Source organism: Larus michahellis, chromosome 4 (genome assembly GCF_964199755.1).
Source record: "Larus michahellis chromosome 4, bLarMic1.1, whole genome shotgun sequence".
In the NCBI taxonomy this organism is placed as follows: Eukaryota; Metazoa; Chordata; class Aves; order Charadriiformes; family Laridae; genus Larus; species Larus michahellis.
Window position 1 is genome coordinate 68,611,208 of NC_133899.1, and position 21,661 is coordinate 68,632,868.

The 21,661-nt window shown below is 43.0% G+C and overlaps 1 protein-coding gene across 1 annotated transcript in view; it reads right to left on the reverse strand.

Moving 5' to 3' along the window:
• Positions 1 to 19,924, reverse strand: part of GTF2A1 (general transcription factor IIA subunit 1) — a 29,569-nt gene extending 9,645 nt beyond the window's left edge. Inside the window, exons 1-7 of the mRNA XM_074585435.1 lie at positions 19,528 to 19,924; positions 11,989 to 12,090; positions 10,080 to 10,287; positions 7,517 to 7,581; positions 5,279 to 5,354; positions 3,335 to 3,468; positions 2,154 to 2,474 (exon numbers count right to left, since the gene is read on the reverse strand). Coding sequence (XP_074441536.1) covers positions 2,154 to 2,474; positions 3,335 to 3,468; positions 5,279 to 5,354; positions 7,517 to 7,581; positions 10,080 to 10,287; positions 11,989 to 12,090; positions 19,528 to 19,557 — 936 coding nt within the window. The 5' untranslated portion in view covers positions 19,558 to 19,924. The remainder of the gene's footprint in view (positions 1 to 2,153; positions 2,475 to 3,334; positions 3,469 to 5,278; positions 5,355 to 7,516; positions 7,582 to 10,079; positions 10,288 to 11,988; positions 12,091 to 19,527) is intronic.
• Between the last annotated feature and the right edge of the window lie 1,737 nt (positions 19,925 to 21,661).

Below are 21,661 nucleotides of genomic sequence, written 5' to 3' on the forward strand. Positions count from 1 at the left end.
GGTTGGTTTTTTTTTTTTCACCTCATGTAAATAACAGACATTTCAAAAGCTAAAAAATAGCCTCTAATAAAAGCAAAAAACCTTTTACGAAGTCTTCTGTATAATCCTCATCCTTCCACCTTCCCAAATATATAAGCTAAACAGTGGAGACGCTAGTGAGAGAAGAAAAAGGTGTACCAGAGGTCCTAATTCCTTCCAGTGTAATACTATATTTAAGTGATTTTAAAAGCTTTAAGGAAATGGTCCACTCATTAAGTGGCTGATGAACACAAGCAGCAAAAATAACAGGAGATCTCCATCATACTGATAATAAAGTCTTGGCACATAAAAAAACTTCCACAAGAACGCTAGCATAAAGGCACTATTAAAGAACACTTAATATTTAAGCATGATGACCTTATACTTAATATGGCTGACACCAATGCTGATCAGTATAAAGGAAAACTGATGTAAACCCAACCTTTAAGTTGTAACAGAAAAACACTGATAGACACCACTGTAGATGTATTACAGAAACCTGACTTAAATCATTGACAAAAGTTAGAAGTTTTACCTGCGTATACTGCATGGGTGATACAGACTGTGAAATGCTACGTACGCTCCTCATATTGCCATTTTCAATGGAATCTTAAAATAACTGCAAAGGGTGCAGAGAACTGTGGAAGTGAACTGGCAGTTCAAAATGCATTTTTGGGATAGATTTAGGGGGTACCAAGTTTCCTGTCAGAGTCTGAAATAACACTACTTTTAGCTTGTTAGTATCCCCCCGCACCCTTGTTATTCTTGTGGGGCTTTTTGGTGGTGGCTCAAGTCCAAACCCAAGAAAATTCAAGGTCTAAATTAAACACATACTGTTAAGAATGCAGCAAGTTACTGTCCTGGTTTGAGCGACCCAAGATTAACTTCTCTTTTAGTAATTTTACTTTTTAGTAAGGTCTCTTCTAATGCTTGAGAAAATTGCAATATTTAGAAGACTCTAGTGTCTGAATTTGTGAAAATATTTACTTTATAGCCAGCTACAGTATGTGGGTTTCAAGGTCTCAGTATTTTTGAGCCTAGCCAGGTGCAGGGGTAAGGAGAAGCGAGACCCGAGAACCTGACCCCAGCTGGCCAACAGGATTATTTCATACCATGAGTGTCACATTCAATATAAATTAGGAAGTTTGCTGAGGATTTTCTTCTCTTCTTTGATGGCTGCCATCCTGAGAACTTCTTGCCCCAGTGCCAGACCCCTGAGCCCTTCCCTTCCCCCCAAAGCCGCAGCACTGGCAGTGTCTGACATTTGCTGCCCACTGCTGGGAGTGCACAGCTTCCTGCTGATGGAATTGGCTGAGTATAACCCTTGTATATTTTATATTGGTATTGGGATCAATATTGGTTCTTTAGTATGACTAACGTTAATTACTTAGTATTATTTTATTAGATCTGTTTATACTCCAGCCCTCAGGTTTCCTTGTTTTCCTCCTTGATTCCCCTTCCCAGGTGGAGAGGGATCATCAGGTGAGAGAATTAATTGTCTAAATGACAACAAATTGTTGCGGGTTCTTCAAACCGTAACAGTTACAAAGAATATCCACTCGGCTCCCATCTCCCGATTTCATTAAAACAAGGTCAGATGTGTTTCTAGAAGGTGCTTTATAATCAAATTTGAGCTCTCAGGCTTGTTCTAACATAACAGAAAGCAACAGAACGGCCAGTAGGATACAGGTCAGACCACACCTATTGGCCCCCTTGGTGAACTAAATACATGCTCTCCTTTTTGTCAACCTTCCTAACGCCTTGCTTTTGTACGCAACTCAGTCCCAAGTGGAGTTGGCTATTTCTGTTTGCTTATGAAGGTTTCATTATTTCATGGCTGACCTCTCCATAACATCAGAAATATTACTGCTGCAGTTTTTAGAGGGCATTCACGACAACTAACAGTTATTTGCTGTGTCCCCCGATTTCCCCAGCTGCACTTCAAGGTGCTTTGCTAATACACATAGTTTACACAACTTCAATACGGGAAATAAAGACCTTGAAGTACAAGGATAAAATGTTATACTCTCAACATTATCAGAACATAATATTATTTGAAGCATATAGTTTTCTTTCAAATATTGAAAGCAAAACACAAGCATGCTCCAGTCTTCCGAAATAAGCGTTCAGTTTACCTCTTCCACTTGGCCATCTTCACCCCCATCTTTTTCTTTGTCTTCCTCTTCATCATCATCGTAGTCTTCTTCCTCGTCTTCTTCTTCTTCAGATGATGTGTCCCCCGCTCCATCAACTTGGAGAACGAGCGGTGCTTGTGGTTGTGCCTGTTGTTGTTGTGGTTGCTGCTGACCAGCTGCAGGAATCTGTGCTTGAGCCGGTGTAGGGGCAGCCACTGTTGTAGGTATGACTTGTGTTTTATTTCCTGTAAACAGGATCTGCTGAGGCTGAATAATCACTCCTGTCTGCTGGGGAATCCCTCCAGGGATAGGAGCCAAAACCTGATGGAATATCATTGCAAGTACTGTGGCTGCTTCCACAACAGACTGCCACATCACTTACTCGCAGAAAACAATCAAAGCATATCAATCTGACTTGCACCAATTGGAGAAACAAGAGTTACAAATATTCCACCTATATCAGATACTTAATTTAATCTTCAATAATGTACCTTCTTTCACTACTCGGTATTCCTTTTCTGCATTTTGCATTGCTAAATCTAAGAAAACCTACTGTCTTTCTATTCTAAAATGCGAGCACTACCACCACACTTGAGCTCCAATCACAGCAGAGGAATGTTTAAATTCAAGTAAAAGATTATTTTTAAACCTTGCCTACAAAACATTTAACTTTAAACTCTCTACAAGTTTTTATTCATGCTTAAACTGCACAACTGTGACATAATGCTAAATTCAACGCTTCACAGTCTGGACATACAGTTGATCTTGTAGCTGAAAAGAAATCATAAAACATACTGTATTCACTACTAAAAGAGGCATGTGTGTGTTTCAGGTATTTTCTTCTATACGTTAGGTGACAGAATCATTTTAACTGATAAATACATCTTTAAAAGGATATAGACTAGCTTTATGCACAAAATATAATTGTCATGAGGGGACACACAGAAGAGATTTTAAACGGTAGCCAGGCAGAATTTGGCAAGAATAAAAGAGATGTTGAAAATGGCATTTCAAAATTGTTCATTAAAAGAAATTAAGCACTTAATACTTTTTTTTTTTTTTTAATATACCAATTCTGATTTTGTGTTCTATCTCAATCTGCTCACAAAAAATGCAAGCCCGTTTAATAATTACTGCTAATGGTTTTTCTTTCAAGTGTACCTATTAAAATTTTTCTTTACCTGCTGTATAACAGGTGCTGGTACTCCACCAGGCTGCATTTGTGGTATGACCTGCTGCTGTAGAACAACTGGCTGCTGTGGTTGAATGATATACTGAGCTCCATTTGCAGTTCTAACTACTTGGAGGATCTGGCCTGTAATAAAATAAATATCAAATTAATCAAATATAGAAATTCACTTTTAAAATTATCTTAGTTTAGAAGCTTGTTTCCTCGAAGAACACGAATGACAATTAAAGGAGAGAATCTATATTTCACTTTCACCAGTGAAAAGATAATGTGCTGTAAGCAATTGTATCAGAAACAAAGAACTAATATGGTTGTTTACCATCTAAATACGATCGTGAGGTATGCAATCCAAAAATAAATTTACATACACAAGCCAAAGTCTAATCCTTTAATGCAGCACAGTATTTTAAATATTAGCTCCCACTTATGAACATACCTCACGTTTCAAAAGATAGATTTTACAGATAGAAAGACAGATGAACATATACCAAGACAGGACTACAGGTATTTACACCACAAAAATTCTATCGACTCTTAACACTGTGGTATTTCTAGGGTCATGTCAGATGATGTCCTTCCCTCAGATTCTTTTCTCTCCGATTACCACATTACAAGGAATTCTTCTGTGCATAAATTTCTTTGCAATATTATTGTGCAGTTGCCTTTTTGAAAAAAATCTATCCTTACACTTATTATCCACCTCTCCTTTCTGTTCCCTCTACTCAATTTTCTTTTATTATCCTTTATACTTTTCCTCACTTCAGAAAATACATCCAAGACTCGCACATCTTTGAAGATGGCCTCCAACTCTGAAAAGCAAGAGCTAAGATATATCCCATTAGTTTTTCACATTTCTAATCAGAAAGATGGAGAAGAAATTAAATTAGATAATCCTGAACTTCATACATTTCCCTCAAAGACTGATTTGATTTCCTGTTCTCCCTCCACAGCAAATGCAAAGCCCTATTTACTGAAATAACTAAGCATATCTGAAAGAAGGGACTACCCTAGCCCCTTGTTTAAGAAAACATACTATAAATATTTGTAACTGAAGAAGAAAAATTATGACCGTAACAAGAGTAACAAGTGTGAGCTGCAGATTATTCTATACTATGACAAACATACATATGAGTCCTTAAAAACTTGAAAGATTTGAATTTCTAGAACAGCTACACATTTAAGTTTTCTTTCAACTACGTATCCATTAAACATTCCAATGTCTGAAGCAGGGAGGTTATGTCCCAGCTGATTTTGAGCACACTAGATGAATTACTCTGGCTAAAGCAGCAACCACTTCTAGAAAATGAGCTTTCTCAGATCTTTCTTTACTCTCCACGCAGAAGAGATCTAGAATCAAGCTTCTAAAATCAGCATAATACAAAAGTACACAAAGCATCAGATACGCTGTTCACAAAAGTAACATTATATTCTAAATGTAGAGCAAGACACTCTTTAAAAATGACAAATCTACAATAAAATTAGCATTGCCAGCAAAATTAGAAATTCCACTGTGTGTGCTTAGCCGGTACAAGAAACCTTCAGCCATTCCTCATCTGAAGTCACAGATGAAGCAATCCCGCTCTTTTATAACTAGTCTAGTATCTGTGCTCCAGTCATGCATCACAAAGCTCAGAAACAGGCAATGTGGAAAGACAGCAACGTCTGTCGTCTCGCTTCATGCGCTTCTTAAGAGGTGAGGAAAACTTGCACAGAAGTTACCCACACCAGTGATGGGTCAGGACCACAAGGTTTGTAAGATGAGCAAGCCAGTGGGCAAAGGAGTCCAGGAGTCTAGCAAAGGCATTGCACTACCTTGTAAGGGTGGATTCCCAGGTTCTGCTTTTTACCAATATATAGCAGGGAGAAAAAAAAACAGAATTTCTCCCTCCCAAGCACCTTCAAAACCATTGCTTGATCTCAATGTTAAGACAGTTACCTGAATTTGTAAGTATCTGCTGAACAGGAGTAACGCCAGCAGGGAGAGCCAATGTAGCTGCAGTGGCTGCGGCACTCTGAAACACAAGAAAGCTTTTTAACCACAGACGTTATTGCCAGTGCTTCATCTCACAACATACTGCCTGAAAACATTTACCTTTTTATTGCTGTTCACAACATTTGCACGCGTTTCTGCAGCTATTAATATGCAGGCATTTATCAACTGTACATTATACTACATATAAAAATCATTTTCCTTCCCCCTTAATAGGAAGAAAACTGAAGCAACGATCACTGACCATCACACTTTAGCCCAGCTCCACATGGCTTCTTGGATTATCTGCAAGCTCAGCAGATTTTTTTTCCCTCTGCCTTCTCTGCTGAGCCCCTAATAGAGTACAACACTGCATTGCTCATGTGGCAATTTCACTTACACTTCATCAAAGCAGCTAAAGATATGGGCCTACAAATCTGAAGAAACATAAGGTACTGAAGCAATGATCATCTTTGCCTGTCTTGTTTTCACAAGGAGTAGTAATCAGGTTTGCACTTTTCTTCATTCTGTAAATGATTTGCATTTCAAGTCCTGCGTAACACAGCTCTTTTGAGAGAATATACACATACAGTGTACTGACTGTTCACAGAATGACTAATTTTTTCTCTCAAGACAGCTGCTGGTTAGAAGAGAAAGCCAAAGACTCCCAAATGAGTAATGATTTGAAGTTACAAGACTGAATTCCAATGCAATTATGGGAGCTCCACACACAAAAACCTGCATTAAGTCCTTAACTCGCAGAGGGAGATGGACTTCACCAGAGGCCTCTCCATTTCAAGGGTCTAACTTCAGCTGCCTATGGAAAAGCCTCCCCTTCCCCATTATAAAGGAAGCATGGCCAATTAGTCTTTGCTACTGAAAGGATTTAAACTTTATTACTGAATAAAGTGTATACTTCCTGTTTGTAAGAAATATTATCTCCCCGTACTGGCTGGTCAATACAGTAGTTACGACTGCCAAAATTAAGAGATCACCAAACAAAACTGAAAGTGTTCATCTGCATCCTCACGTCCCAGAGAAAGGCAGATGAATAAACTCTCATTACTCTCTGCCTTCAGAGATATTCAAGGTCTGTCAGATCCATTCTTTAATACCAACTTAAATGTTTCTGCTAAACACACACAATAATTCCAAATCAATTCTGTAACTATTTACTGAGCAGTAGTCTTTTGCAGTATACAATTTGTCTGTATTTTGATGGCAGCAGTTTTAAAAGCATGGCATACTCATTTTTGCAACACCCATCAACACGATCTAACTGAATGAGAAAGAAAAAGAAAACCCTCTAACTGTTGGACTTGGGAAGCTACAAATCACACTGAAATTGCTGTAAAACATGTAAGAAAGAGGTAGATGTTAATGTGCTCTCAGCCTCTGGGTAAATGACGCTCTTTGAGTAACAAAGTTCAGGCTCTTTTCTATAATAAGGTCAGCCAGTAATGGAGAAGTGAAGGCTAACCAAGCTGCTGCAGCTTTGACTAATCGTGAAATTTTGTTTCATGTGCTTTTACCGTGAAAGTGGTAAGAATGTAATGAATTCTGGTCTTAATACACATATTTAACTTGTATTTGCTGTTGTTTTCATTGCTATGCAAGCAATATTTTTATTTTTTTTTATATTAAGCCAGGGCATTTAAAGCAAGGTAAGATAACCAAAATTAACCTCTAGAGATAAAACACTGCAAGAAAAGGGTAAATGACTCAGTTTTATATGCTATTACAAAATCAGAGAATCAAAATAATGTGACCAGAAAAGATCGATGTGAATTGCTAAATAAACTCTCATTTGAGCTTAAGTCTCAGTGTAGTTAATATTTTTTCCCCACATCTAGCAAATACAATACACTTGCATCAGTTAATAGTGTTGTGTTCGTATACGACGAGCACCTCATCATGCAGATCCATACCAACAGTACGCCAATTTCTGATTAACATAAGTTTTGGTTACATACACTTAAAGCAGAGGATCAAGGTAAGTCCTACATTTGTCATCGAAACTGAAGTCCTGGATTACTGTTCCTAGATTGGTAGCACAGCAGCAAAACTCAGAAATATGGCAGACAGCTTTACCAGTCTGTCCTAAATTACTTTTAAGCAGACCAATACCACATTTGTGTTTACTATTTAATCAAAACAACTTACATAATGACAGCGCATGCATGTATAAATTTCTGCTTTTCTTACCATGCCTGATGCATTCATGTGCGGTATCAGCTTGGAATCTGGCACAATAACCTGCTGCTGAGGTGCTAGAAACAAAACAAAAAAAAGCATTTCATGAAAACTACAGTCTGCCCAAAGCTAACGTCCAAGCCAGAATAACAGAAAGAACGTCACCCAAACATCAGCTGAGCTTCATAACAAAAACAGCTACTAAGCAGTCTCTGATCTTATTAAGTTTTACTCTCGAGACAATACAGAAGAGCAACTCTGAAAGGCACTATGGGTATTTTGATGTTACAGATCTCATTTCAAGGGCTTTGGTTATCTATTCTGACCCTAGGTAAAGAAAGACTTAAAACATATTTCTGAAATTAGAGGTTTTAGTGAAATGTTGATAAACTTGCCGATGTCCCATATCTGAGTTCTCCAAAAACATCAATTGACAGCTGCTAACTCTTAAAACAGACTTAAACAAGGATTGTTGCAAGATGAAGAGTACGTTAACAGGATGCAGCAGTTAGCTTCAGTTAGGTCTAGCTAGCATAGCTGTTAGCATAAGCTCAGGATCTTCACTGTCTTTCTAGTGTAGCAGAAGCAGATGAAATATGATCAACTACCTGTCCCAAACAACAAAATAGTTTTGGTGTGCTAAACTATGCAATCAATCTGTTGATCACCTAGAAGTGCAAAAGTGACCAAGTCTATGGAACACGCAGGCTGCCAGTGCTAATATCAGTGACAGCAAATTGAAAAGTGACAGAGCAATGCGAACAAACTAATCATCAACAAGGTAGTCTCCATCCAATCCTATAACCAAGAACATTTAAAGAACATTGGGGATAACTGAGAGTTTCTGGAGAAGATTCTGGGGAGGGAAGCCCCACAACCTGATGGTTCCAACTTTCAAGGAACCCAGGGAGGGCAAAAGGCGCTGCTCTAAGTGAACCTGTTTTGGCAGGGGGGTTGGACAAGACGATCTCCGAAAGCCCCTACCAACTCCTACAATTTTGTCAAAAGAACCCAAGGAAATCTCATGACTCTGTGCCAGGACCACACACAGGACAGCAGGAGTCGCCATGCCTATCATCCTGATCTCCCCCTGGGACTGCACGAGGTCATGCAAAGAAGTACTACACCATCTCCTCTATGGAACAGCTAAGTCAAGTAATTGATAAAACTGCATGTCCGTGATTAAAGTGCTTTGATATCCTAATTTCATTTAGCCTCTACATTGTCATTTTGTCATAAGCCACAACACTGGGAAACAATAAAACAGTTTTAAGTGTATTACTAGAGGCAGGATCTTATTCTACCCAAAGGCACAAACAGCGGGACGGGGACCTCCATATTAGTGGAGGGAAACCTGGTCAGCAGAGTCATAGCTATTCAGCTAAGGAGCCACTAGGGGTCTTGGTGAGTAGAATCTCCAGGTTCTGCTCACTAACTTCAGCTGAGACACCTGGATCATTTGAAGCCATATGTATTTGGGGGTCTTAATCTCAAAACAAGTTTAATCCCAACAATCAAAACTCATTTATGTCCAGCCAGAATACAAACAGTACTATAAGAAGAAAAAAACAAAACAGAACACCGAAAATCCACATGAAGGAAAAAAGCGCCAACAACAGGTTCTAGTCACACTAGTTCTCTCCTGTTTTGAATATATAGTGGTTGGGTTTTGGGGCTTTTCTGGGGGGCAGAGGAGAACTCATAGCTATCTTTTGTGCCTCTGACAATATAGGTTGCGATCCATGAAATCTAATAAAAAGACTGAAGTCTGTGACTGACTACCCACAGATAAATATTTTATGCCACAATTTTAATAGCACACTGAAAGCTCAACTCAAGCATCTCACAGGTGGCAGATTTGTTTACACAGCATATATGCAGTAAAATCCACCGGTATTTATCTTAGTTTTCAAATTAAATTGTAACTGGTGAAAATGCTTCCCTTAAATTATTAATGGAGAGTACACGAGACTTATTACAAGAAACGCTACTGTTACGGCTAGCTAAAACATACCTTGAACATCCCCACCTACGCAGTGTGCAACCTTTTAAGACCACGAAAATAGCCAGCCATTACGCTTTTCATTTGAAACCTATTCTAAGATGAGCAACCATCTCCTACATAGACTGTTATACAAGTATTTCACTTGTATATAGCATCTACTTATTCTAAACAAGAATGTATTTTTTAAATTAATTTGCTCCTAATGACCTTACTACGTCGTGACTAAATTGCGAACTGCACATGTATAGTGGCTTGAAATTATACAGCTGCTAATGAATTTCTGACAGAATCTGAAAGTCACGTATTCTGAAAACATAAGAGATGTAGAAGACCAAGAGAAGGATTCTGCCTTTCCAAAAATCTTCTGAAGAATATGACTAACACAAATACCGAGATATTTCTCGCCAAGACAGCTCTCTTGACCCATTAAATAGAGGCCAGTGGATACAAAGTTTAACATAAAGACAAAAAGTTATCCATCAGATAAACATCCTGCCCTAGATTTAGAATATGCTAAGGAGTTGGTCTAACTTGAGTCTTTTGGCAGAGGTATTAGAGAGTAAGTCTGACCTTGCTGAGACGCTGGAATAAGGACCTGTTGTGGCTGAGACTGCTGCTGCACAGTCTGCTGCGGCTGAGGTTGTGTGTGATGGTGGTGGTGGTGATGCTGCTGTTGCTGCTGCTGCTGTTGCTGCTGTTGCACCTGCAACAAAAGCTGCTGCTCTTCTGAATGGAAGCCATCTACAGCCTTGGACTGCATCAGCTTGTTCTCCCACAGCTAGTTTGGAAAAGGAAAGAAAAATCTCTGTGTACGATTTTTACTCAACAGGATTTGTAACAGTATAAAGACAGCACTCCAAAATCTAATTTGTTTTCACCGTTTATCTTGTGCAGTCTACTTAGCCAAAAAGCCTTTAGGCAAATACAGACTTGAAGAGCTAACTCCACAGAGGTAATGTTTTAAGAGGAGGAATTAAATATCCCTTAAGAATTGTCAGTCCGAGCTTAAGCTTTAACATTCTTTCTTTCTTCCAGCGTGGAAGATTCATAACAACCCTAATAGAAGCATGAATAGAGATAAACTGCTAACTTTAAATAAGCCTTCAAGTTTTCACTTCTCTACCTTCTTTCTTTCTTACCTTTTTAATCACAAAAATAATTCTTTATTGCAGCTTTCCTCAACCCATTTCTCCTTGGAACTCCGCAATAAAAGTTGCTTGAAGACTACTGCCTCATAACACACTTCAACAGAAACTACCAGTTTACCTAAGATAATGCCTCTTTACAAGCATTTACACAGTTTCTACCACAATATCAAATTCAGCTCTCCAGACCCTCAGTTCTTGATGACATCTCACCCAAGAAAAGCCACTGATGCAAACAAAAGCAGCTCTTGCAGAAAGCAATGCAAGTATTTCGTAATACATGAGTCAAAAAGACCACAGGCACCCAGGACTCCTGATTTCAAATCCTGCTTAGGGCTCCCTGAGCCTTCCTCTTCAATACTTTGTTTCCCTTCTTGTCTCTGTCCTCATTCAATTTTTTCCTGACATCATTTGCAGAACACTACTGTGACACAAACACCAGTGTGCTTTTCTTATAGCACTCACTCCATTTCCACCAAGGCAGGTCATGGTTTCATGGAAAAAGGTCTTCACCTGTTTCTGAGTAGCCAAACTCAAAATTCCTTTCCCACTCCATCTATTTTTTTAATACTTTAAATATATTGAGAGTATGGAACATCCCACTTTCTGAAGAAGTCCTCATTCAACAGCTGAAATAAGCACGCACCTACTTTCCTTTTATTTTTTTTTCCCCTGCCTTTTCTCTTTCCTTTTGAGAGCTTCTTTTACTCAGGAAGAATTTGAAGCAAGCCACAGGAAACCCATTAGAGCTCAGGTCAACTTCCTGCCGTTCTTTTGGATCCTTGGTAACAGTTCAAACCCCCTGTATGTAAAACAATTCTGAACCGGAGAGCTTCAGAAAAGTGGGATGCACACAGTGCCATTATGTACCACCCCCCAAAAACAATACTTCTGCACCCCACAAACCATACACGCAAAAATCTGACAATGCAACTCCTCTTCTTCAGAAAGACAAAAACATCAAGCAGAGCAGGTGTTTTGTTTTTCCTGGAGAGAAACCTCAAGAATTGTCTGCCTCTAAAATAAATATATTCTCTCCTTTCTTTTTAAAGATATAATGTGTCGGAGACTGAAATAACACCATGAATTTGGATGCCCGCCGTTACAGTTTATGTCCAGTCTGACATGCCAAGTTAGGGAAAGTAAACAAGGTAAGCAGATCTCTCTATACAGCAGTGTAATTCAAATGATATGGGGCTACAGATAAGCAGAATACTACAATGCTTAGCTAACTAAAAATTAGTATTTTTACTGTGTACAACAGTAAGCAGATCCAAAAACCAATTGCTGTATTGGTCTATTAAAATAGAATGACCTTTTAAGTTGCAACTTACTGTTTTGAGTTCCATAAGAACTTGTTCATCCACTCCTTCATCCAGAAAAACTTCTCTGACATCATTGATGACATCTTCAATTACAGACCTGTACAATTTAGGCTTTAAAAAAAGAAGTAACTAGTCAGCATTGTTCTGAAATAAATTAATCGCTTTAACGTTAAAGTAAGATTTCCCCCTACAAAAAAAAACGCTGAAAAATGGATTACAGAATACACAGCATATTTCCGAGTGACTAAAATATCCAAAGAGGTATAAATCAGCTCAAACGAGGTAAAAAGGGAAGGGATTGTTCATTATCTTCTGTGACATAACTACGGCACAAGAGTTTTCAAACCACGAGTGTAGTACAAAACACAGAACAGGAGATTGTTTTCCATTCAGTAAATTTGTTTCCTGCTTGCCAATGTACATACTGAATATGCAAAAATACTTGCATGTGTGCAAAGTATTCATGTCGAAGAACATTAGAAGTTCAAAAGGATATTAGATAAACACAGAGACAAGAAACTTGTTAGTGTTTGCTAGTTCAACAGGAACCAAATACGTCTCAGAATGATCTTGAGCTGAAAAACGTTGAAGGCTCAGAAAACTGGAAGCATTCATGTGAATGTCTTGCTCTTCCTTACACATCTGTTTACAGAAACTATAGAAGACAGGATATTAGGCTAGACAGACTTCTGCTTTCAATCAGTACTTATGTTTTTACATTAGAAATTTTTCAGGGGGAAATACTACAAATACATTATTACTCTATTATGCTGATTTCATGCCTAAACTGTCAATGATAAAGTGAATCGTCAATTCACTTTAGGTTGCCAGAAGCAGCTGTGGAGTCTCCATCCCTGGAGATACTCAAAAGCCGTCTGGACTTGATCCTGGGCAACCGGCTCCCGGTGGCCCTGCTTGTGCAAGGGGGGGTTGCAAGATCATAGAATCACAGAATGGTTAGAGTTGGAAGGGACCTTAAAGATAATCTAGTTCCAACCCCCCTGCCATGGGCAGGGACACCTCCCACTAGCCCAGGCTGCTCAAAGCCCCATCCAGCCTGGATGACCACCAGAGGTCCCTTCCAACCTCAACCATTTTGTGAATTTTAAAATGCAGGTGCAATTTTAAAAAGAGACTATAAATACTTTATTTTATCAATTAAAGCACTATAGGACAACAGTACCATGCACATGTTGCACAGCTTAGGCCTCTCTACATACATAAACCTCAACAATATTTTGGTTGGGTTTAAGTATCTGTGCTATCTAATCGCAAGGTAATACTACGAGCTCTAAATTAGGGTTGATCAATCTGCAGCCTGTGAACCACATACACTTCATGGACCAAGGCTGTTCCTCATAGACCATTAAAAATGTAGACAATTTTTAAACTGATCTGAAAGTAGCTACAACTTTCTGTAAGCTGCCATCATCCTCTACCCCATTCCCTAACTTCCTTAAGCAATAAATGCCAAATGAGGCCATACGCATCACGTATGTTGAATATATGCAAAATAATCATTCTGTACTCATGCAGTGGGTTTGGCACCCCAGGACGGCTGTGCCTCCAACGCACATGCAGAAAACCTGCACCAAACACATGCAGTTAGTCCAGCAGTGCTGGAACTACATAAATTTACTACACACACTTGAAATACTTCTTTTACGCGTACGCAATTGCTTAATGCATCCCAGAAGTGTTGAATTTGCTACAGATATGCTAAAGATTACGTTGTGCACATGTTACAGAACCGTTACACCTACTTTACGGAATAACGAAGGGGGAATAGCAGCATGTGATCTACTAGCCCAGGAAAAAGCTGAATGGCCAATAAGCACAAAAAGAAATTGAGCATCTTTGCTTTTAAATGTTTTAAAACAGAACAACTTTAAAAACCGCACTGATATCACAAGGGGAGGAAAGAAACTATTTGGAAGCCTGGAACTAAGACCTAAGCAGTCTCGTGGCCTTAGTGTTTAAAACAAATGCTGCACTGGGGCATACTCAAGTGATTTTCTTACAAGAACAACCAACAAACAAACACACAAAAAGGTGGTGGTGGGGGGGTAAAAATAAAATAAAAATAATAAAAACAACATCAAAACCCAACATACCACTCTGTTACTGACCACACATCACTCTCTTGGCAAATGGCATGCTTTCTGCACCCTATTTTTTTCTTCATTTTACATTTCCTCATTTTGCCACTTTTCAGCTTTAAATCATGCTACTGCAAATCAAGTAGCTGAAGTGTTAGAATTCATCCTCTAGATACTTGTGTCTCAAAAAAATTTCTGGCCTCAAGTAACAGGGTAAGTTTGCCATCCTTGAAAACTACCTTTACAGCACCTATATCCAAAACTTAACTTCTCCAAAAGAAACAAAACATAGCAGCTTTTTTTCTTTCAAAATAATACTGGATACTCACATATCCAGCTTCAAGTACAGCATTAACTGCGCTTATAGAGATGTCTGAAACAGACTCTCAAGCCAGACTACTCTTGAGCCCTAGGATTTTACATCTGCGTAGTGAGCAACTTAGAAATACCAAGCATCGTTAACAGGATTATTTTCCCACTTAGATTTAATTCATAGCAGATGCAAAAAGACGTTCTACTTAATGTTATTAAGTCCTATTATTTCTATAATTAAACAAATTGCATAAAGCTTATATGATTCAACTAGCACAGAAATGCTACCTAACGTATTCCATATATTGTTCCTTATTGTATTAAAAGTATCTGTTTCTTGATGCCAAAACCACATTCTGCAAATAAACATGCTTAACCTCAGACATGTGAGTTACTTTACTTAAGTCAAGAGAACTACCTCTAGGTTTGAAATCACAATCAAAATTCCTGCAGGATAGAGACTGCATTTTCTCCTTAAATGCTCCTCTCCTTAAATCGCCTATTAGGCCCGCTTTCCTAATAAAACAGATTTTACACAAACAGGCCTCAAGAATTTACACCAGCAGTTACCACCGCCTATCTCCATAGCCAGGCAATTTTTGTAAGGTTTATCTACAAAGCTCCCTCAGGCTATAAAGCCCTAGGAAAAAAATATCAACATTCAGATATACAACAAACTGACCCTACAGCCCAACAGTCTGCTTGGGAACGTTTCCTTTTTTCCCCAGGTGTAGTAAGGGAAAAAACAATTTCAGAGTCCAGGATGCTGGTTTCTAGTTTCCAGCATTAGTTCAGCAAGAGAGCAGAGAGGCAGGTTAGGAGCACAGATGTCCCCTCTGCCAGTGACACAGTGTCCTTCTATGTAACTCTCAACAGCCCAAGCAAGCGGCAAAGCCTCCCCCAAAAGGCAGCAGCACCACAGGGGCGCACAGTAAGCCTAGTGCAATCTGGGTTAACGAACACACGAGCAATTTGTACGTGCTCGTTATCTCTCTGCACTGGGTCTTAAGATGGGTCAGAATTTTTGGAGGCCGTTCTCATCACGCAGTATCGCAATATATATGACAGACTCGTGGCTGCATGGTTAGAAGGAAGGGAACAGAGAAAATAATAGCCGCATGCTTATAGTGAAACAGCGTCTGATTTTACCTATACATGTTTACATGCTACCCAGAAAAATCCTGTCCGGTTGAAAACTTTCTCTTGTGCATGCTCCTACTGAACATGCAGCCCAGGTGGATGCAATCCCTTCCGCAGAGACAGCAGCAAGGCCTTCAAGAGCCATCCATAACAGAATTTTGAAGAATTTCACACAACGCTCTTTTTCTACCTCCACAGAGGCAAATCCAGCAAGTAAAATTACAAAACAACCTTAAGCCCTGGTCTTTAAAAGGAAGTACGCTGCATTGTTTCAGATATACACTAAGCATTGGCTTTAAGCATTATTTATACAATGCTCAAGCTGTTTATACAAACCACCTAAGGCTCAGGAGTTGAACGACAAAACTATTTTCATACACTGCTAACTCAAAAAATAAACATGGGAATACAATTACTGAACAAATCTAAAGATGGGACAGCAGGTGAGTTAAGCTTTCCAATAAATTTCCACATTCAGAGAAAGCAATGAGAACATAATGTAAACTTTAAAGATTGCTATTAAAATAATCATGCTTTCATCTGGTTTATATTAAAGTGCCTCCCTCATAAAGACTACATTGCTGTAAACTTCAAGCTCTTTTAAGAGCAAAATACTCAACTCACTCTTCAATAAACACTATTCCAAACACTTACTACAGATTAAAGACAACAATTAAAATTCCTGATTTATTAGATACAACCACAAACACACAGAAAAGATTTGAAATCTAGTGCTTCCCCCTCCGGGAACATAAGGAAACAATTATATTTCACTTTCTCTGTGCATCTCGTAAAGAAAACTCCAAGTATGGTGAGACTGCTACACATGCACACACACTCCAAATCCAAGGAGCAACCAGCAAGCTATTTTAAGACATGCCACATGCCTTCGGGGGCTTACACTTCCTACATTCCTTCAGCTTCAAGGGTACAAAAACTGCATCTCTTCATAATTATTATCACAACACTTGCGATTTCAGCAGTTTGGGTTTTCAATAACCAACACATTATGGAGAGATACACCGCGGCACGCTTTGCGCATTTGACAGCGGTTTGTCCCTGGTTGCTTCTGCAGTTATTCCTGAAACATCGCTAATCTTTCTCCTGTCTGTGCAGTTACAGCCGGGAGCTAGCTATAGGACAGCTGGAAGAGCACACTGTAAAGGTAACTGGGTTTAGTCACGATTACATCAAAGAAGTAACACATAATCTACATTGCAAGCATTGAAATTTGAGCTTTTCTTATGTTGTCGTGGACTTTTACAAATAAATTACCTTTGTCACCTACAAAATCTTACACTGCATGTAACTGTTATTGTCTTGTATTTGTCCTTTATTAGGAAGAACAGATTTCTAGCAATTCAGATTTGATCGGATGCTGACGTGATACTATTGACACATTAGGCTCGAAGACTAGCTTCCTAAAGTTATCCCCTGGTTGCCATATTTCAAAACGTTCCTATTCATCTTTGGTAACCCTAGGGTAAGCAGGGCAATCTTTGCTATCAAACAAGACCTGAATTTGACAAAGTTGACCATGCACTATTGTAAGGTTTTACTACTTAATCGAAAATGAGCCTAAAGCATACCTATTTGAAGCAGGCTCATTTTAAGCTTGGCTTTTGCTATCCCAAATGCAATGGTCAAAGACAGACACATTCCAAGAAAACTTTACAGAAGTTACACCAGTGCAGAAGTACAGCTGAGAGAAAGTAAATTGTTGAATCAAAGACATTTACGTAGTTGTAAGTCTGAATTTTGAATAATCTGGGTATTATTCAAAATATATACACGTATATAGCCATTCAGTACTAACTTGGTTGAAAAACAGAAGCAAAACCTCTAATTTACTATACAGAAATAGATCCTTTTCTTGCAATCAAAAAATAAAGCCAGAAGTTTATAAACAGGGCAACTAACAGATTCAGATCATACACACTCAACACACATCCTACGAACTGTCCTATATGTAATGGCTGACTACTTTCCTAAATTTTTCTGATACAAAACCAGACAAAATATCAAAGCAACAATGCTACTTTGCAATCGCATGACCCTAACCCGCAGGCAGGTCTGTAAAATTTCAGATTTGGAAAGGAAAACTGGGATGCTTCACATTTGTCTACTGTTCTGCGGTATAGCAAATATTGTAATTAAACCAAATATCGATGAAAATGCTAAAACCTTTACTCTACCTGTAATAAAATATTAGTACACCTGGCAGCTTTAGTCACCAGGAAGGCACAGAAATCACTGAGTAGTATCTGCAGCCCATGACCCGTAGACAAAACTTTAACACTAACGTTACTTGTGGGGCAACAGCTGTAGTCAGACCTTGGCAAAGCACCATAGAAATAAGTACCACATCTCTCCTTGACATACTGGGTAAGGGCTGTTCAAACTCTTACTCTCCCCACCCAGCAGAAAAATCACAAGAGTTGACGGAAGCGCAGGAATGTGCGCTAGGCTGGATGCTGGGGACAAAAAATAAAATTAAAAAAAAAAAAAAAAAGGAAGAAAAAGGTAAACAGTTTCAAATGAAGGAGAGAACAGAAATTGTCTTTGTGCGACGGGTAAGAAGAGCGAGGAAAAGTCCATTTACACTGGCTAGGAGACGCCCCCGCCGGAGCCGGCAGAAAGCACCGCCGCTCGGCAGGCGCGGAGGGAAGGGAAGGAAGGGAGGGAAGGGGAGGAAGGAAAGAGGAGAAAGGGAAGAAGGGAATGGAAACCCGGGCGAAAGCCCGGCCGGCATCGGCGGGAGAAGCCGGCAGCCTCCGCCGCCGAGGCATGCACCTCCCAGCCGGCGCTCGGCGGCTGGCTCCCTATTTAAAGGCTGATGTGGTGTTTAAATGGAGAGGCGGTGACGTGGGGCTGGAAAGCACCTTCCCATCCGAGCAGAGTCTATATTAGAGAGCGGCAATAGCTCTATATAAACAGGGCAGCCGCAGGGAGGAGGAACACAAGGAGCAGGCAGGCAGAAAGGCAGGGGGAAGCCATGATGGATCTGAGAGCCACAAACAAGGGGGCCGAGCCCGCCGCCGCCGGGACGCCGGGTTTGTCTCCTCCAGCACTTCGGGGCGGGGGTCGCGGCCGGGGGGCGCGCAAGGGGGAGCGGAGCGGCAGCGGAGAGCGGAGCGGCGGCCGGGGGGGGCCCGGCGGCCGCGCAGGTTCGTGTTACTGCTTGTTGCAAACCTCCGTGAGTACAAGTGCAGCAGCGAGCCACCCGCCACGGCGCGGAAAGCACGAGAAGGGGGGTTTTGGGGGGTTTGGTTTCTTTTTTTTTCCTTTTTTTTTTTTTTCTTTTTAAATAAATACTGCCTCGCTCGCCGGAGAGGAGTTGAGGGCTCTCGCCCGGCCGGGCTGGGAGAAGTGCTTTTCAACCATCGCCTCCTTCTTATAAAACAACATAAAATGGCTCCAGCGGAGCCCGGGCGGGCTTCGCCGCCACCGACACCGCAAAACCGAAACCGGGCTCGGGCGCCGCTTCCCCTCGCCCCGGGACGGCGGCGGCGGGGCGGGCGGCGGCTACCGCGCTCCCCCGGCTCTCGCCCCTTCCCCGGGCGGCTTCCCCACCCCCCCACGCCCGCCAGCCCTTCCCAGCCCCACCGGACCCCCGGCCGGCGGCGCGGCCCCGGCCTTTTCTCCCGCGGGGGCTCCGCCGCCCGCCCCGCCGCCGCCGCCCCGCCACCCCCGCTCCCGCCGCCCCTCTCCCGCCGCCCCCGGCTCCGCTCTCTCCCCGCCGCCGCCGAGGACGGCCGGCGCCGGGCGCCACAAGTTGGCTCCCCGCCGCGGCGGGGGGGATGAGGCTGCCCCGCGCCCACCACCACCCCCCTCCCCCGCCGCCCCTTCCCGCCGGCGGGGAGAGGGGGCCGGGACCGCTCCGGGCGGGCGGCGGGAGGGAGGGAAGGGAGTGCGGGGGAGGGGGCGGCGGGCCCCGCCGGCCCCCTCCGCCCGCGCTGCCCCCGGGGCCCCCCTCGCCCCCCGACCCGGTCCTTACCACGGGGTTTGTGTTAGTCGAGCTCGCCATGTCCCGAGCCCCCCGGGACGCCCCCAACCGCGGTGGGGTGGGGGGGGGTGAGTACGCCCCTAAAACAATAAAACCTGCCCGGCTGCGTCCCCCCAGAGCCCGCGCCTCCCGAGCCCCCGGCTCACGGGCAGACACCCCGCGGCCTCGGCCCGGCCTCGCTCGCCGGCCCCGGGGCTGCAGCCGCCGCCGCCAGCCGCCCGCTCTGCCCGCTTCGCCCCTTTATATAGCGAGAGCCGAGCAGCTGCGCGAGCGGCCGGGGCGAGCGGGGGACGCGGGCGGGGGGGAGGGGGGGGGCGGGCGGGCGGGCGGCGAGGCACCGCGAGAGCTGCGCGCGAGACCGTCACGTGAGGCGCCCGCCCCGCCGCCATGACACCTACCGAGGCGGAAGTCGCCGCGCCGACAGCTTCCCCACCTCCCCGCCACCAGCAGCCGGGGCCTGCCGAGGCGGAAGTGGCGGGGGTGCCCCGCCCCTCTCGGCGCGTGACGCCAGGGCGCGCGCGAGGCGGGGTCCGCCGGAGACGGGGCGGTCCCGAGGTGTCGCAGGGGGGCCGCAGCCTCAGAGGGAGAGAGGGAGGGAGAGAGGGAGGGAGGGAGGGAGGGAGGGAGGGAGGGAGGCGGGCGGGGACCGGGTCGTGGCAGGCGCCAGGCTCGGGAGACGGGAGACGTTAGACGTTAACGCACCTCGGCTGGGTCCCCGCGATCGAAAACTGCGGCCGCTCGCCTGAGGGGCAGGAACCGACCCGCAGGAAGGGGGTCCTGAGCCCTGCCCGGCCCGGCCGGCGCTGGTGCCCTCCCTCACCGGGGGTTAAACAAAGGCCCGAGGGACCACTGGTATAGGCCGCCGGCACCGGAGCGCTTCTGGGGTCTCTGCCGCCATCTAGGCTGGTGACTGATCCAGGGGTGGTCAGGGAGGCAGCAAAATCTAAGAGACTACTGATGTCCTTCATCGGGGTCTCGCTATGGCCCGCAGGTGCTCACCGGTTTGCAACATTGCTGCTTTTACCAGTTCCTCGTGGGATCGGTGGCAGTAGGATCTCCCAGCTGTGCAAGAGGTTGTCAGAGCCCTGCCAGCTGGCTTAACTTCCATTTTTCCCTGTTTATTGCCTGCTCTTCCTTTTCCATTCTCTCTCTTTATCCCCTTTCTCTATGGCAACCTGTGAGACGCACATAGCACAGGAAAATCTTCTCAACCGCGAGAACTGTTCCATCAAAGTTAACTTCCCCGCTGCCGCCACCACTCAGTCCTTCTTAGCACAACTTCTGTACCACGCTCATCCCTTTTAGATCTCCACCATTAAGTCACCTGTGCGAGTCCCACTCAAGCGTAAGTGAAAAAGAACATTGAATTCAGACTCGGCATACGCAAGGTGTAATGGGTTACATCTCTTCAGCAAATACTGTGGTGCAGACTACATCTGTTACGTTGCCTTCAGCCTGAAGTCCTATTAACTAGCCCAAGTAACAAATTCAGCAGCTCCTGTCTGGTGTCTTTTGGCGGGAAGGAGTTTATTAGTGGGTACAGGAGACCTTCCCCTCTCATTCCCCTAAATCCTTCATTTCTACAGTAATGAACACCACCTTCCCTTCTGCAGTGCACCCTTTGAATAGGGACACGACTGGTTTACAGTGGGCCAGCTGGTGAAGTCACTGTTCACCGTGCATACTGCTGGAGCCCCGGCTGAAAAATAGCATAGTTTACAAAGTTTTACCATTCTCAGCTGCCAAACTCTACCTTTTCGCTGGCGTGTTCCGCCTGCATAGCACAGCCAACAGGACTGGAGGGGGTCTGTGCCCTCAGAAGTCATAATGCACGGTCTGATGAATGAACTATGGGGATCCATTGAGCTGCCAGTGTCACTTGACTTCCGATGCCTCCCATGAAAAAGTAGTAATCTCTCGCAGAGAGTTTGTACTTCGCTGTGAAGTGAAGCTGCTGACGTGATTGGCAGACCACCAAGAAGGAATCAGATTGCCATTCATATTCTTCATCTTTTTGACATGAGGCACTGGATAGCTACAGTTTCCTTTCCCTGGAACGCCCTCCCCGTTTTTCAGAGTGGCTTGCTGAATAATTACAAAATTAAACATACGGGCATGATAGCAG